Genomic DNA, 17,955 nt, shown 5'->3' on the forward strand with positions numbered 1-17,955 from the left:
ATATATATATATATCATATATATATCAATATATATATATATATAGGGGATAAATAAAAGTTATAGTTTAATAGTTATGTGTGTCAAGTTGACAAGGGTCAACTGTACTTCTAGTCTTTTATCAACCTGACACCAAATTAGAGATGGAGGAAGAACTACCTACATCAGATTGGCCTGTGTGCAACTTTGTAGGGCATTTTCTTGGTTAAGAGTTGGTGAAGGAGGGCCCAGGCTACTATGAGCAACTGGGCCAAGTTGTATGAGACAAGGAGCTAAGCAAGCCACAAAAGGCCACTAAACAGCTTTCTTCCATCTTTTCCTGCCTCTGCTCCTGTTCAAGTTCCTGCCTTCCTCCAATGATGGGCTGAGACTGGGACTGTAAGCCAAACACACCTTTTCCTCCCTGGACCTGTTTTATAACAGTCACTTAGGTTAGATTTCAAATCTATTGAAAACAACATATCGAGAACATTGTCATATTATAGGAATTCCCTAGAATACTATACACATTGTCAATACAACAATGAATACAAATTCTCTCTTCATTTTGGGGTGTGTTTTTCACATCAGGGTACAGTCCCTGACAAAACCATGGCAGCAAGGATGGATGGAGGACAGGGCAAAACCGTGCCAATATGGACCGAGTTGCATCTTCCCCAGTGCTGTGATCGTGTTATCACACAAGTGAGGATTGCACTGCTGAGAGCATAAGAATCCCACTTATTCGAGAATATATAATAAGAGTCAGATGGGAAAAAGTAAAAACGAAAAACCAAAGTTCAAAGAAACAGATCAGGTTAATTTCAAATAACAACATTTTATTTAATACAAAGTTCTAAAACCATGCAATTTTAAAATTGGAAACAATGTAAGGGAAATTGGTCATTACAGTGGCATTTTATTGGATCTTTAAAGTTTTGTGCACTATCCCATGATGCAAGCATTACAAAAAACATGAACAAAATTAAATGTTGTATACAAGGGAAATATGACAAAAAAATTATAGCATATTGTAACATGTTTTCCTTACTAATTTATAAATACAATCTCTTTCCACCAAAGAAAAATTAATAAAACATGTTAACTGCCTTGACAGTTTTCTTATTGTGTTAAGCATATAAATTATAGTTTGACTTATCTGTCAGTATTACTACTAAAAACAAAATTCTATTACTTTTTGTCTATGGTCAGACTGCAACTGAGTATGACTTCACTTTAAAAGTAAAAAAAAAAAGATACAAGTGATTGCTTTTACTAAGTTATTTCAGCAGAAAAACATTATGTTTAATTTGTTACTTCTGTTCTTTTTGTTACTCAGTACTTTAAATGTGGTCATTTTGGCATTTCAATATGTGAAAGGGACAAGTGCTATTTGCTATCTTTACCATGCCTTTGCAATGCAGTCTGTTGTCTCAAGAAATTAACAATACAAGTAAGATCTTTTTGTTTCCATGTTGGTGGGAGGGGGAAGATACATATGCTTCGGTATATGCATGTGGGAGCAGGGCATTGCTATCTGGTATTTTCTTAAACCACTCTTAAACATATTTTCTGAGGCAGGAGCTTTCATTGAACCCTGAATCCACTAATTTGTTAGACTGTCTGGTCATGTAACTAAGGCTCTTCATTCCTCCACCCTTTAAGTACTGGAGTTACAAATGTAGACTTTGGTGCTCAGCTTTTTACAAGTATGCTAGGCATCAGAGCACTGGTGTGCTTGTGTGGGAAGCAGCTGGATAAATGAGGCATTTCCTTAGCCCTGTGTAAATTGCTAATTACTGATGTGGCATACATCATTTCTAAGTAAGTCTAGGATATGCAAACTGAATTCTTAATTATATCATATTTTAGAGAATGAAGTATGTTGGACTCAGTATCCACAGGTGAGTAGTATGTATTGTATCAAATGAGGGATATATATATATATATATATATATATATATATATATATCTCACACACACACATATATATATATGTGCAATGATTTATATTGTAAAATGTACAGTGTCAAGAGATCTAGAGGAAATAGGGGAAATATTGTGGCCAGGATCCTAAACACTACCACAAAATTTATGGGACAAAGGCTGGATATTCAGCTGAAGACTTCATGGTGAGAGTGGAAACTTTACAATGGGCTTAAATCAAGGAAGTAGGTCATTGTATTTATGTTCTTGAGGGGGTTTATCTAAATCTCAGAACCTGTGCTATCTTCTTTCCTGGTCCACTGGTAAATCCTAATAGTTTTCCATAAGCAACCCCAAACAGCCTAAACTAACTTATGGGATGATAACAGTCTTCAAACGCCACTGCCATTTTCACAAACACAGACAGGAAAGGCTGTCATTGTCTTGATTTGTGTGATGTACCCACAAGCAAACCAAACAGGATGGCCAGGGATATAGCATTGCAGGACCTGATCGTCCTGAAAATATAAATGCCACTGGTGTCAGTAATCTGGCAATAGTGACAAGAAATACTCAGAAGAAACTCTTGAAGTCTCTCAGTTTTTGCTAAGTTATTCTCTATAGGATTCAGCTACAAACCTATCCTTCCTAAGTGCAATTCTGTACAATGTAAGAGCCTTATAGATTGAGTCTATGGGTCCAGGAAATAACATTTAGTACTTAAACGGTACATATCAGTTTAAAAATGCATTGGACTGTGACATTTACTAACAGTAAGTAATCCACTTCATGTCCTCTCTCCGTGCAAGTTCTAGCATTGCTTTCACTTGTAGTTGTACAATGGCAAGTTTCTGTCTGTCTAAACTGCCCTGAAAATGCCATCTTTCAAAGCAATGTACAGGAACAGGATAAATCACATATTTTAGCTCCATCATGGGTGTTAAATGATGCATGATATTCACAAGCATAGGCATGGTGATGGGGTTAGAAGCAAATCCCAGCACACGGAGATGGGTGCATCTAATCAGGGCAGGGATAAGAGCAGAGATTGCAGAATCATTTATAAGGCAATGATTTATCTCCAGATGCTGAAGAGTACCAGAGAGATTTGACAGAACAGTGTGAAAGGGCCCAAAGTCATCCCAATGCATCAGGTTGTTACTAAGATTTAATAGTTTTAGGTGAGTGACATGAGGACTCTGGGACATAAATTTGATGTCTCTGTATGAAAGACCACAGAATGGCAGCCACAAGATATCCAAGCCAGGTGGTAAGACTCTGTAGGGAGAAACAAAAATACATCCTGGAGAATGATGATTGAATTAGGAAAACTATACTGTTATATCTAGAATAAAACTGTCAATGTGTCACCATGTTTAGTTCACTTAATAGTTTGGGGGACGCTGAGAAAGACAGTTTTCTTGTTTTTTCCTTTCTTTTTTTTTTTTTTTTTGAGACAGGATATTATTATGTAGCTATAGCTATCCTTGATCTATATAGACCATGATAGCCTTGAACTCAGAATATGCCTGCCTTTGTCTCCCAAGTGCTTAGATTAAAAGCATGTGCCAGCAGGCCCAGTTGAAAGTTTAGTTTTCAGCACTGAAATTCAATTTCTTTTCAACTTAAAAACATGTACAATATATTATACCAGATGATTCTAAGAAATGTTAAAAAAATTAATCCACGGAGTATTTACAATAATATCCATTGTAGATTTTTTGTTCTCCTTTTTAGTGGGGAGGAATGAGAAAGAGCAGGCAACTGAAAATTCCCTTTGGGCCAGTACCTAACTAACAAATTCTACTTTCATGGTCTTTACCTTGGAGATTATAGATCAGCAAAGTAATCTGACGTTATGAACTATGGACATCTGTAGATTATGTACAACAGTGCAGTGGCAAAAAATGTCTTTCTACATCTCAATTCCTCTCCCTTCTCCTCTCCCTCCTGTCTAGAGTGCTTGTGATTTTTTTCACCTTTATAGTTCTGCACTTAACATTAGTATCTGTACATTGCTGGTTGCTTAATTTTTGTAATCCTGTCTTTCTCCAGTTTCACATTCTCAGCAGTGATGGAAGTGGAAAGCATAAAAGGTTTTGAGTTGTTTAGAAATACCCAAGAGTGCTTTCTATCCTGTCTCAATAGACTGTACAGGAAGCCCAGGGACCTACCCCAAACTCTTTTTTCTGATTTATTTATTATTATATCTAGGTACACTGTAGCTGTCTTCAGATGCACCAGAATAGAGAGTCAGATCTCTTTACAGATGGTTGTGAGGCACAATGGGCTTGCTGGGATTTGAACTCAGGACCTTAGGAAGAGCAGTCAGTGCTCTTAACCACTGATCCATCTCTCCAGCCCTACCCCAAACTCTTACCTGAGCAATCTGTTCAGATGATTTTTGAGGTGGAATGAAGAGAAGCTGAGTTCCTTAAGGTGTTCCATACGCTGCAAGTGACTGAGAAAATTTTTAAAGACTTTCCCTCTCAGAGATCTAAAAGTCACATTAGATAGAGTCAGGCTTTCTAGGTGGCCCATCTGGCACAGGATGCTGGTGATATCACTCAGTGAGCCTCTATCAACTGACAACTGATCAACACATTGGAGATCAAGAAATTTCAGGGTGTATTTGCATTTACGCAGTTTTTCAATTTGCAAATCTCGACAGCACACGTGCAAAAACCCCAAACTCTCTTCAATTTTTCGCATAAGCAAAATCCAAAAATCCTTTTCAATTAAGGAGCTATCAAGGAAAAGATCCAATATTAGTTCTACAGGCCTGGGTAAGAGAGTCTTACACCCTGAATTTATGAAACAAAGCTGTCTTTCAATTTTTGTGATAGAGGAGTCAGAATAAGTACAAGAATGAAAACACGAAGGTGATTTGGTGCTGACTTGAGGGCACGTGATCCTACATTTTGTGTCTTGCCTTAAATCTAGGATCCTCAATTTAGGTCTCCTGTAAGGATAAGAGGAGATAGAATATATGAGAAATAGCAAATGATAATGAAACCTAGTAGCATCAATGATGGTATATAAAAATGACACAAGGATGACAAATCCTTGTATCCACAGCTGGTACTTCTTATACTAATTACAAACATTCCTTTCCCATGACAATCCAACCTCCTTTCTCCCATTTTTTTATATACCTCAAACTGTCTCCAGTATTAAATTTCCTGTCTTTCCTCTATGTAATAACACCTGTTACATAAACCCATCAAGAGTACCCTCAATAGAATAGATTATATAACAAACATTGTAGACACCAGTTTTCAACTTAAGTGTTGAGACAACAGACTCACACATAAATCTTCAACATTCACTAGAAACGACTTCTGGGAGGGTAGTAGGCTATGGTATATCCTCCTGTATCTTATCATGTCTTTACTAAAAAGTCTTACCAAAAAGCAGAAGTCTGTGCAGGACATACTGGAAGATTCTCAATAATGGCTTTTAGGAGTGCATGTTGAGGCCCCCGTATTCTCAATGACCCAATATGGAGACAGTAAAAGGGCCAAACTTTCACCATAGCACTCAATGTATTCTTATGCCCACCCTTGAAGGCAGCAATGAACAATGGAACAAAAAGCTCTCTTGGAATGTCCTCCAGAGCTTGGATTGCTGCAGACTCGTTGCTGAGCAGACTCTGTATAGCAAGATCCAACAGTCTGTTTGGGGTCTTTCTACCCATCTTTGTGAACCTGCACCAGGATGAGAGACAGTAGAAGTTCTGTGAAAATACAAACAGTGTTAGCAAAATAGAAAATATTTAAAGACTAAATGGTGAATCAGGTGGCCACTACTAGATAGTTCTACTGTAGACACAGACTAGAAATTGACTCATGAGTATAAAAGGTAATAGTAGCACAAAGTATGTGCTACTCTTTACCCCCTTGGAGAACATCTACTCCCTCACATGTGTATTGGACATGTGTATACGATAAAATAACATTAAAAGTGGGTCATAAATAAGCAGAAATCAGTTTTGGTCACTGAGTACAGAGCTCCCAGTATTCGTCTTCATAGAATACAGGCCATGATGAAATAAAAGATAAATCTGCACAAAAGTGGTACAATAGGAAATATTAAAACATCAAATTGTGCTTAAAGAGAAAAAAATGACACACTAGCCCATCTGTATCACTATATTTGTGGCAGATGAAGATACACCAAAAATGCACAAGATACACATGAAAGAAGATGGATAAAAACTTAAAGTTAAAAGAAAAAAAGAACTTAAAGTTTAACTTAAACATATTCAGAAAAACTACTCTAGTCAAAATTAAGCCTAAAGATGAAAAAAAATACAGAAAAATCAAAGAATGGGATATTGTTTAGGGCAAAGACTTAAAAGGAACTGTTCAATATTTTGTGCCATATGTTGAAAAGTAAGAAATAGTCAATCTGATAATACAATACTGACTTCTAGGGCTTGAGAATGGTGCCAGCGGTTAGGGTGGAAAAAGAGAGATATGATTCATCTAAGCTAGAGCTAATATGAACATATCACAACGAATCTTTTTAAGTTGTATTATGAATACTTATTACAAATAATAAATAACAAATTAATATCAAATATGTGATATAGATGGCTTAAAACTGCTATCTCTGAAACACACAGACTGAGGGGAAGAATAAGTCAATGTGGATATGAAAAACATTCAAGTTTGTTAATGATGAGAAAAGACACCAAAGGAGGGATTTTATAACAGAAAAGAGTCCAAATGCTCCTGCCTTTTACTTCTACTCCTGGAACAACAGCAACAGCAACAACAACAACAACAGCAAGAACAAACCCTCTAAAAGGCCTAGATAATACTGAAGAACAGAAAATGTCGTGATTACATAAGATAGACTATAAAAATGTAGTATTACGTGAATAAGAAAATGAAGGAAAATTCCAGGCAGAAACATTAAACCACCAGAAAATAAGATTATTGTTACTTATCACCTACCTTGTATGGCACTTTGCCACAGTACATATTATGTCACTGTTCTTAGATAAAATAACTTGATGACTAAGATAAATTTATCATATTTAAGAACAAAAATGTTATATTTCTTGAGACTTCAGGGATTCCAATTTCAGGAAGAGAGCATTTAAATAGCTATCAAAATATGTTCCATGTCTTTAAAAAGATGGTCTTTTGTTAGCGCTCAATGTGCAAGAGAGTTTAATTACAACCTACTAGTCACAAACTTTCTAATGTGGGAAAAGAAAAGTCAAACAGCCTTGAAACAAAGGAACTGGGCAGTCTCAGGAAGCAAAGTGACTGATTTCACACATTATAAACATTAGTAAAACATATTCAAGAATTTTCTGTTGGTGCTATGTTACAAGGTCACTGCGTTCCCAGGATTATCTGAAAATATTCCAATATTTTGGTTTAAAATTTATTTGTGGATATGTCTGATATAATTTAATAAGGATTCTGGATTCCATTGTAAAGATTGTGGAGCAATGGTATTCAAATTTGACTTTTCCCTGAGAAACTCAACATTAAAAAACAAAACAAATAAACAAACAAAAAAACCAGTCCGCTCTGCATAAGTTGACATATAAATTTAATGCAATTTCAAAAATACCTACAAAATTTTATGGTGTTAGACAGCCTGATGGCAAAGTGCATAAGAATAGCTAAGAAGATGAGCCCTCTGGGCCACGCTAAGCCACCCTGAGCAACCTGCCAGTCTAGGGGGATCACCAATCTCCCTTCTCTCCCTGCCTCTCTTCCACCTCTACCAGACTCCTGAATCATACAGGTATGCTTCCCTTCCCCCACCCATCTTCCCTGCTGCCTGATCTCTCTAGGTAAAGCCAAACTGCCCTGAGCAGCCTGCCATCTGGAGTGGGGGACCTCTATTCTCTAGCTGCCCTCCCCCTACCTCATCAGACTTAAGACTCCTAAACCATACAGTTTGGCTTCCCTTTCCCCACTTGTCTATCCTGCTCTGCCTGAGACCCATCATCCTTCCTGTCTGCATCTCCATCTTTCAGATGTAACCCCTGGCAGATCAATATGCTTGCTCTTGGACACCAAAGTCAGCCCGTCTCACTGGAGGTCTGCCCTAGCCAGGGACACGGGATTGCAGGAGGATTGCTTGAACAAGGGACACAAGAGGTCTGCCCTAACCAGAGAAAGAATTTGACTAACACAGATACAGATACTTACAGCCAATCATGGACTGAGATTGAAAAGTTAGGGAAGGAGTGAAGTGACAACCGCATAAGGAGATCAACAGAATCAATTAACCTGGCCCCAGGGAGCTCCCAGAGACTAAGCCACCAACCAAAGAGCATACAAGGGCTGGTTGGTGGCCCCTGGCATGTATATAACAGAACATGAGCTTGTCTGGCCTCAGTGGAAGAGGATGTGCCTAACTCCGGGCGTGGTGGCGCACGCCTTTAATCCCAGCACTCGGGAGACAGAGGCAGGCGGATTTCTGAGTTCGAGGCCAGCCTGGTCTACAAAGTGAGTTCCAGGACAGCCAGGGCTACACAGAGAAACCCTGTCTCGAAAAACCAAAAAAAAAAAAAAAATAATAATATAAATAAAGAAATAAAGGTGATATGGACAAACCACTAGAGGAAAGACAGACATGCAATGTGCAGAATGATACTTGTAAATCCATGACACATGTCATGTGTAAAAGTGATGAAAATTTAAAGAGTTAACCAAAATGTTGAATTACACAGCTTCTTGAAGAAAACATGACAGGTATTCTTTAAGCTTACTATAATGAAGTTTTTTTTGTTTGTTTGTTTGTTTTGTTTTTTTGTTTTGTTTTGTTTTGTTTTTGGTTTTTTTTTTTTTGCAGTCTTCTTTTTTATTAGATATTTTCTTTTTTTGAGAAAAAAATTTTAATATTTTTAATTACATATTTTCCTCAATTACATTTCCAATGCTATCCCAAAAGTCTCCCCATACCCTCCCCCCCACTTCCCTACCCATCCATTCCCATTTTTTGGCCCTGGCGTTCCCTGTACTGGGGCATATAAAGTTTGCAAGTCCAATGGGCCTCTCTTTCCAGTGATGGCCAAGTAGGCCATCTTTTGATACATATGCAGCTAGAGTCAAGAGCTCTGGGGTACTGGTTAGTTCATAATGTTGTACCTACAGGGTTGCAAATCTCTTTAGCTCCTTGAATACTTTCTCTAGCTCCTCCATTGGGGGCCCTGTGATCCATCCAATAGCTGACTGTGAGCATCCACTTCTGTGTTTGCTAGGCCCCGGCCTAGTCTCACAAGAGACAGCTATATCCTGGTCCGTTCAGCAAACGCTTGCTAGTGTATGCAAGGGTGTCATCGTTTGGAGGCTAATTATGGGATGGATCCCTGGATATGGCAGTCTCTAGATGGTCCATCAAGTGAAGGGATTTTTTTATTAATTTTTAATATTTTTATTACATATTTTCCTCAGTTACATTTCCAATGCTATCCCAAAAGTCCCCCATAGCGCCCCCCACTTCCCTACCCACCCATTCCCATTCTTTTGGCCCTGGCATTCCCCTATATTGGGGCATATAAAGTTTGCAAGTCCAATGGGCCTCTCTTTCCAATGATGGCCGACTAGGCCATCTTTTGATACATATGCAGCTAGAGACAAGAGCTCCGGGGTTCTGGTTAGTACATCATGTTGTTCCGACAATAGGGTTGCAGATCCCTTTTGCTCCTTGGGTACTTTCTCTACCTTCTCCATTGGGAGCCCTGTGATACATCCAATAGCTGACTGTGAACATCCACTCCTGTGTTTGCTAGGCCCCTGCATAGTCTCACAAGGGACAGCTATATTTGGGTCCTTTCAGCAAAATCTTGCTAGTGTATGCAATGGTGTCAGCGTTTAGAAGCTGATTATGGGATGGATCCCTGGATACAGCCGTCTCTAAATGGTTCATCCTTTCATCACAGCTACGAACTTTGTCTCTGTAACTCCTTCCCTGGGTGTTTTGTTCCCAATTCTAAGAAGGGGCACAGTGTCCACTCTTTGGTCTTCATTCTTTTTGAGTTTCATGCGTTTAGTAAATTGTATCTTATATCTTGGGTATCCTAAGTTTTTAAATGGCACTCAAATTTCAGAGGTAATGAAAAGAAGCAATATGCAATCTTACCAAACAAAAAACAATGTATTAAAAAATATCAAATGCAAGAATTTCAAAAGGTAGTTTACAGATTAAAATGATGTAGTAGTATAACATAACAACCAGAGGAAATTATGTTTCTTATACAGAAAATTCAAAAACTAAGGAAACAAAGGACAAAAAGATATAGAAATGAAGAAAAGATACAGATTAACAGTTCAAACAAGGATGAGAGAGGGAGCCTCCATGGGGGAAGATGGATGATGAACACATGGCCAGGAGAAAGAGCAAGTACCTGGGGTTCCGCTGAGGAGGTAGGTATGCCAGCAATTAGAAGAATAGATTAGGAATTACAGCCCAGTAATTGTCAAATCCAAATTAAATAACATAGTCTGAGTCTCATTTATTTATAAGCTATTAGGGAATAAGCTTAAATTCGTTGCATTACATGTTTAAAGGCCAAGAAAGGAATGATTTGTGCTTTAAAAAGATAGTATTGGATCCTTCCTGTTTCTGTCTGTGATCCTGTGACACAGCACTCCATACCCAATTGGATACCTCCTGGAGAGAGCTGTTATCTCCAGAGAGACAATACACCTGTGAGCACAGGTAAGGCCAACACTTCTGTTCAAATTCCTGGCCCAGGAGGCATCCACCCATAGCCATCAGAACACAGGAACCAAGTAACAGCAGGTTTTCTTTTGCACCCCGAAGCTGACCCTGTGCCACAGCTCTCCATAACCACATTCCTCCCAGAGAGAACTTGTCTCTCAGGAGTACTAACACACAGGGTTGCAAGAGGTATAAGCCACAGTCAGAGACAGCAAGACCAGGTAACACCAGAGATAAACAGATGGTGAGAGGCAAGGGCAAGAACATAAGCAACAGAAACCAAGGCTTCTTGGCATCATCAGAACCTAGGTCTCCCACCACAGTGAGCCCTGGATACCCCAACATACGAGAAAAGTAAGAATCTGATTCAAAATCTCATGTCATGATGATGATAGCGGACTGTTAGAAGGACATAAATAACTCCCTTAAAGAAATACAGGAGACACAGGTAAACAGCTAGTTTACATTAAACAGGAAACAAACAAATCCCTTAAAATATTACAGGAAAACACACCAAACAGGTGAAGGAATGGAACAAAACCATTCAGGATCTAAAATTGGAAAAAGAAACAAAGGAAGACCACTCTGGAAATCGAAAACCTAGGAAAGAGTTCAGGAGTTATAGATGCAAGCATAACCAACAGAATACAAAAACTAGAAGAGAGAATCTCAGGTGCAGAAGATGCCATAGAAAACATTGACACAACAGTTGAAGAAAATGCCAAATGAAAAAGCTGCTAACTCAAAACATCCAGGAAATATGGGACACAATGAGAAGGCCAAACCTACGGATCACAAGTATAGAAGAGGAAGAAGATTCCCAACGTTAAGGGTCAGTGATATCTTCAACAAAATTACAAAATACTTTCCTAACATAAAGAAAGAGATGCCCATGAACATACAAGAGGCCTACAGAACTCCAAATAGTTTGGACCAGAAAAGAAATTCCTCCTGTCACCTAATAATCAAAACACCAAATGCACTAAACAAAGACAGAATATTAAAAGCAGTAAGGGATAGAAGGTCAACTAACATATGAAGGCAGACTTTTCAGAATTACACCAGACTTATCACCAGAGACTATGAAAGCCAGAAGATCCTGGGCAGATGTCATACAAACCCCAAGAGAACAAAAATGCCAGCTCAGGCTACTCTACCCAGCAAAACTCTCAACTACCATAGACAGAGAAAACAAGATATTCCTTGACAAAACCAAATATACACAATATCTCTCTACAAATCCAGTCCTACAAAGGAAAATAGGTGTAAAACACCGATACAAGGAAGAAAACTTCTCCCTAGAAAAAGCAAGAAGTTAATCTTCTTTCAACAAACCCAAAAGAAGATAGCCACACAAACATCAAAATAGCATCCAAAATAACAGCAAGCAACAATCACTATTCCTTAATGCCTCTTAGCATCCATCAATGGACCCAATTTTCCAATAAAAAGACATAGAATAACAGACTGGATATGTAATCAGGACCCAGCATTATACTACATACAGGAAACCTACCTCAAAGTCAAAGAAGAACACTTCCTTAGAATAAAGGGCTGGAAAACAATTGTCCTAGCAAATGGTCCCAAGAAACAAACTGGAGTAGCCATTTTAATAGCAAATAAAAGCAACTTTTAACCAAAAGTTATCAAAAAAGGATAAGGAAGGACACTTCATTCTTATGAAAGCACACATCTACCAAGAAAACTCTCAATTCTGAACATCTTGCTCCAAGTGAAGGGCACTCACATTCATAAAAGAGACTTTGCTAAAACTCAAAGCACACATTGCACCTCACACAATAATAATTGGAGACTTTGACACCCCACTCTCAGCAATGGACAGATCATGGGAACACAAACTAAACAGAGACACACTGAAACTAACAGAAGTTACAAAACAAATGGATTTAACAGATATCTATAGAACATTTCATCCTAAAACAAATGGATATACCTTCTTTTAAGCACCTCATGGTACCTTCTCTAAATTGACCACAAACTCGGTCACAAAACAGGCCTCAACAGACACAAAAATATTGAAGTAATCCCATGTACCCTATCAGATGAACACAGACTAAGGCTGGTCTTCAATAACAACATAAATAATAGAAAGCCTACATACCTGTGGAAACTGAACAACACTCTACTCAATGATAACTTGATCAAGGAAGAAATAATGAAAGAAATTAAAAACCTTTTAGAGTTTAATGATAATGAAGTCACAACATACCCAAACATATGGGACATAATATATGTATTCCTAAGAGGAAAACACATAGCTCTAAGTGCCTCCAAAAAGAAACTGGAGCAAGCATACACCAGCAGATTGACAGTACACCTAAAAGCTCTAGAAGAAAAGGAACCCAACTCAACCAAGAGGAGTAGAGGGCAGGAAATAATCAAACTCAGGGCTGAAATCAAACCAGTACAAACAAAAAGAACTATACAAAGAATCAACCAAACCAGGAGCTGGTTCTTTGAGAAAAGCAACAAGATAGATAAACCTTTAGCAAGTATAACTAGAGGGAACAGGGGCAGTATCCTAATTAACAAAATTAGAAATGAAAAGGGAGATATAACAACAGAATCTGAGGAAATTCAAAAAATCATCAAATCCTACTACAAAAGGCTATACTCAACAAAACTGGAAAACCTGGATGAAATGGACAAATTTCCAGACAGATACCAGGGACCAAAGTTAAATCAGGATCAGACTACCGATCTAAACAGCCCCATATCCCCTAAAGAAATATGAACAGTCAATAATAGACTCCCAATCAAAAAAAAAAAAAAAAAGGCCAGGACAATATGGGTTTAGTGCAGAGTTCTATCAGACCTTCAAAAAAGACCTAATTCAAATACTCCTCAAAGTATTCCACCAAATAGAAACAGAAAGTACTCTACCCAATAAGTTCTATGAACCCACGATTACTCTGATACCTAAACCACACAAAGACCCAACAAAGAATGAGAACTTCAGACCAATTTTCCTTATGAATATCAATGCAAAAATACTCAATAAAATCCTCGCTAATCAAATCCAAGAACACATGAAAATGATCATCCATCATGATCAAGTAGGCTTCATCCCAGGGATGCATGGATGGTTTAATATATGGAAATTCATCAACGTATTCCACTATATAAACAAACTTAAAGACAAAAACCACAGGATCATCTCCTTAGCTGCTGAGACAGCATTTGATAAAATCAAACACTCATTCATGATAAAAGTCTTGGAAAGACCAGGAATTTAAGGTCCATACCTAAACATAATAAAAGAAATATGCAGCAAACCCATAGCCAACATCAAACTAAATGGAGAGAAACTTGAAGCAATCCCACGAAAATCAGTGACTACACAAGGCTTCCCACTCTCTCCCTTCCTATTCAACATAGTTCTTGAAATCCTAGCCAGAACATTTAGAAAACAAAAGGAGATCAAAAGAATATAAACTGGAAAGGAAGAAGTTAAAATATCACTATTTGCAGATGATATGATAGTATATATATAAGTGACCCCAAAAATTCTACCAGAGAACCCTTAAACCTGATAAACAGCTTCAGTACAGTTGCTGGATATAAAATTAATTCAAACAAATCAGTGGTCTTTCTCTAAACAAAGGATAAAGAGTCTGAGAAAGAAATTAGGGAAACAACACCCTTCACAATAGTCACAAATAATATAAAGTACCTTGGTGTGACTCTAAGGAAGGGAAAGATCTGTATGATAAGAACTTCAGGTCTCTGAAGAAAGAAATCTAAGAAAATCTCAGAAGATGGAAAGATCTACCATGATCATGGATTGGCAGGGTTAACATTGTTAAAATGGGTATCTTGCCAAAAGCAATCTACAGATTCAATGCAATCCCCATTAAAATTCCAACTCAATTCTTCACAGAGTTAGAAAGGGCAATTTGCAAATTCATCTGGAATAACAAATATCCTAAGATAGCAAAAAAACTATACTCAACAATAAAACAACCTCTGGTGGAATCACTATGCCTTAAATCAAGCTGTACTACAGAGCATTGTGATAAAAATTGCATGGTACTGGTACAGCGACAGACAGGTAGATCAATGAAATAGAATTGAAGACACAGACCTGAACCCACACTCCTATGGTCACTTGCTCTAAGACAAGGGAACTAAAACCATCCAGTGGAAAAAAATACAGCATTTTCAACAAATGGTGCTGGCACAACTGGTGGTTATCATGTAGAATAATGCGAGCTGATCAATTCCTATCTCCTTGTACTAAGGTCAAATCTAAGTGGAGCAAGGAACTCCACATAAAACCAGAGACACTGAAACTTATAGAGGAGAAAGTCGGGAAAAGCATTGAAGATATGGGCACAGGGGAAAAATTGACAGTACACATACACACACACACACACACACACACATACATATACATACATATATATATATCATAGACCTCAGATATTGGGACAGAGAAATATGCCAGCAGATGAATGCTTATGCAGTCAAGAGTAAACAGGGCCTAAGGTACAACAGCCTAGAGTATATTGGTAGGACAATTTTACAGATTTTAAGCTAGGAAAATATGGTTACAAATACCTTCTAGTGTTTGTAGATACTTTCTCTGGATGGCTTCAGGCTTTCCCCATCAAGCAGGAAACAGCTACTATGGCAGCTAAGAAGATATTAGAGGAAATTTTCCAGAGGTTCAGAGTGCCCAAGGTAATTGAATAGGACAAGAGTCCTGCTTTTGTTTCTAAGGTAAGTCAGGGATTGACAGAGATATTGAGGACGATTTGGAAGCTCTGTTGTGCATAACATCCCCAGAACTCAAAGCAGGTAGAGAGAATAAATTGAACCTTAACAGAGACCTTGACTAATTTGACCTTAGAGACTGGCTCAGACTTGGTGGTACTTCCTTCCCTTGTCCCTGTTCCAAGCACTGAACACCCTCTTGCATTTTAATCTGACCCCTTTTGAGATCCTGTTTCATACCCCAGCTCCTTTGGTGTCCACTGGGCCCTCCCTGGAGGTATCCCAACTCACTGATAGGAACCTCTTCTTGAAGCTCCAATACAGCATGAGATTTGGCCCAAAATGACTGCCTTAAATCCTTCAGGGATGCCAGACCCCTCAAGACTGCCAGACTGGTGACTGGATTTATATAAGGAGGCATTGGTTACAGTCACTGGGACCCCAGGGAAGGGACCCTTCCTGGCAATGCTAACCACTCCCACAGCCCTCAAGGTAGACAGTATTTCTGCCTGGGTGAATGCTTCATATGTGAAACCTGCTAACACCCTGCACCTTAGAGAGAGACCCCTGCTGGATGGTACAGAAGATGGACAATATGCTCAAGCTCAAGATAACTTGATCTTGATCACGACAGCCTGGTGGCTCCTGTGGATTCTGATTGCTTACTCTATCCCAAGTGCCCTTCTGCCAAACCTGTTAGAGCACTCATTGTCTCCATTCTCTTGGGATTGAGGGCAGCCAGCAAAGCTACCAGGACCTCCACTTTGGTCTTACAGTCTGAGGGCAGCCATTGATTTAGATATAGAGAGAATAGAAACTTTCATCGGTCACATTAAAGAATCATTGTCTTCATTATCAGAAGTAGTACTACAGAATAGGAAGGGAATAGGCTCTACTTTTCCTCCAGCAAGGAGGGCTAGGTGCTTGCTGACTCAGCTGAGGAGTGTTGCTTTTATATAGACCATTCTGGGGTTGTTAAAGATTCTATGGCAAAGGACAAAGAGGGACTATTCAAGAGAATGAGAGAAAGGGAAGGAGCCCAAGGATGGTTTGAGTCTTGGTTTAACAGCTCCCCCTGGTTTATTACATGGATTTCTGCATTGTTAGGACCCCTTGATCATTATGTTCCTGATTCTGACCTTTGGCCCTTACATTCTAAATCTCTTAGCTGCTTTCATTAAAGATCATATAGGTAAGTACATTTGATGGTCCTGAAACAAAAATATCAAGAGCAGTAGAGAGGACAGGGATATGAGCTGCATGGCTATCCACAATAGCTTCAGGATTTAAGCAAGCACAAGAAAAAGTGGAAAATGAAGAGGTCAGCTCACAGCAGATGGAAAAATTTATCACACCCCTCCCCTCCTAGAAGAGACAGGACAGAGAGCACACAGATATCCTTTCCTCCTGGAAGAGGCAGGTCAGAGAGCATGTAGGCAGGAATGAAGAGGTAATTAACCCCTACTACCTCATTCCCTAAAGACCAATCAGTTTATAGGGTACACTGTTCCACCAATCGTACTGTGCCTAGTTGCTGATGCTCTATTTTGCCCTGGAAACGATATAAAAACTTGCCAAAAATGCTGCTTGGGGTCACCACCTGTCTTTCTCTGCAGGATGACGACCCCAGCATGCTGAAACAAAAAAAAAATTCCTCTTGCTTTTGTATTAATCCCTGGTTCCATGTTGTTCACTCCGGGCATCCCTGGTAAGCTAAGGCTTATCAGAGTCTTACAGAAGCAGATGGACTAAGAAGTTCAAGGTGTTCACAACCATACAGTGGGTTAAAAATTCACTTTGCTGCAGGCTATCATACCTTTAAAATTACAAATCTATATAAACAAATAAAAGAGAAGTCAGGGTAAGGAAAATAAGACTATTGAAATGGACAAACATTAAAACACCAGGAAGGACTAGGACAAGTAAAAGTCATTGAGACACAGAAAGGTGATTCATCCAAGAGTAGCAAGCTCTCAAAACTCCAAAACTAGTTCCATGGTGGGTGTAGTTGGTTTGAGGAAAATTCACTTCCAAATATAATGTGCTTCTGATAAAAACAAAACAGAACAAGATGGCACTCTGGCCCCAAAGTTAAGCCCATGATTCTCATAAGCATTAACTCAATCTCAGAAATGTAGGGACAGTGAAGCTGCAATTGACACTAGTCAAAATAAAGAAAAAAACTTATGTTTCCTGTTTTTAGTGTTTCAGAGGTGCAATCTTGAGAGAGGCTAATTGTTTGGGGCAAAATACTCTGGTAAATAAGAAACCAAGAACAATTGCAAAATGAGGACTCGAGAGAGGCTGCCAGACTGGCTTTGTGGGAGACACCTGTAGAAGGCAGTGATGAGGTTTGGAGAATGACAGACAAGGACACGCTGAAAACATTGCCAGCAGCAGACCCTCATGACCCACAGCTCAGATGCCATATCACCAGTGTGTCAATGAGTAAACCCCACCACCAGGTAACACCTTAGGACTCATATAATCCCATGCTTGAGACCACGCAGCAGCTCTACGTCTAGTGCCTCTTACCTTCAGTAAGGGTCAAGATTGCAGAAACTTGAGATTCTCGAGTTCCCGACCCACGAAGGCCTTAGGCTGCAGCAGCCTCCTT

The 17,955-nt window shown here is 38.8% G+C and overlaps 1 protein-coding gene across 1 annotated transcript; it reads right to left on the bottom strand.

Moving 5' to 3' along the window:
- Positions 1–2,158: 2,158 nt before the first annotated feature.
- LOC147004573 (melanoma antigen preferentially expressed in tumors-like) lies at positions 2,159–17,955 on the bottom strand. Its single transcript, XM_085837602.1, has 4 exons — positions 17,874–17,955; positions 5,312–5,611; positions 4,285–4,866; positions 2,159–3,182 (listed from the first exon to the last, which is right to left on the bottom strand). Exons 2-4 carry the CDS (start codon positions 5,599–5,601, stop codon positions 2,672–2,674), a joined length of 1,383 nt encoding a protein of 460 aa, XP_085693728.1. The 5' UTR covers positions 5,602–5,611; positions 17,874–17,955; the 3' UTR covers positions 2,159–2,671.

This window comes from Mus caroli, unplaced genomic scaffold, assembly GCF_978045245.1.
Source record: "Mus caroli unplaced genomic scaffold, Mus_caroli_1 scaffold_5, whole genome shotgun sequence".
Lineage (NCBI taxonomy): Eukaryota > Metazoa > Chordata > Mammalia > Rodentia > Muridae > Mus > Mus caroli.

Bases quoted from the DNA above. Each gene is read 5' to 3' on its own strand.
- LOC147004573 (XM_085837602.1), bottom strand. From the start codon at position 5,601: ATGGGTAGAAAGACCCCAAACAGACTGTTGGATCTTGCTATACAGAGT. The intron at 4,867-5,311 runs GTAAGACTTTTT...TTATCCTTACAG, and splicing joins GCACAGACTTCTGCTTTTTG to GAGACCTAAATTGAGGATCC. The intron at 3,183-4,284 runs GTAAGAGTTTGG...TTCTCCCTACAG, and splicing joins CATCTGAACAGATTGCTCAG to AGTCTTACCACCTGGCTTGG.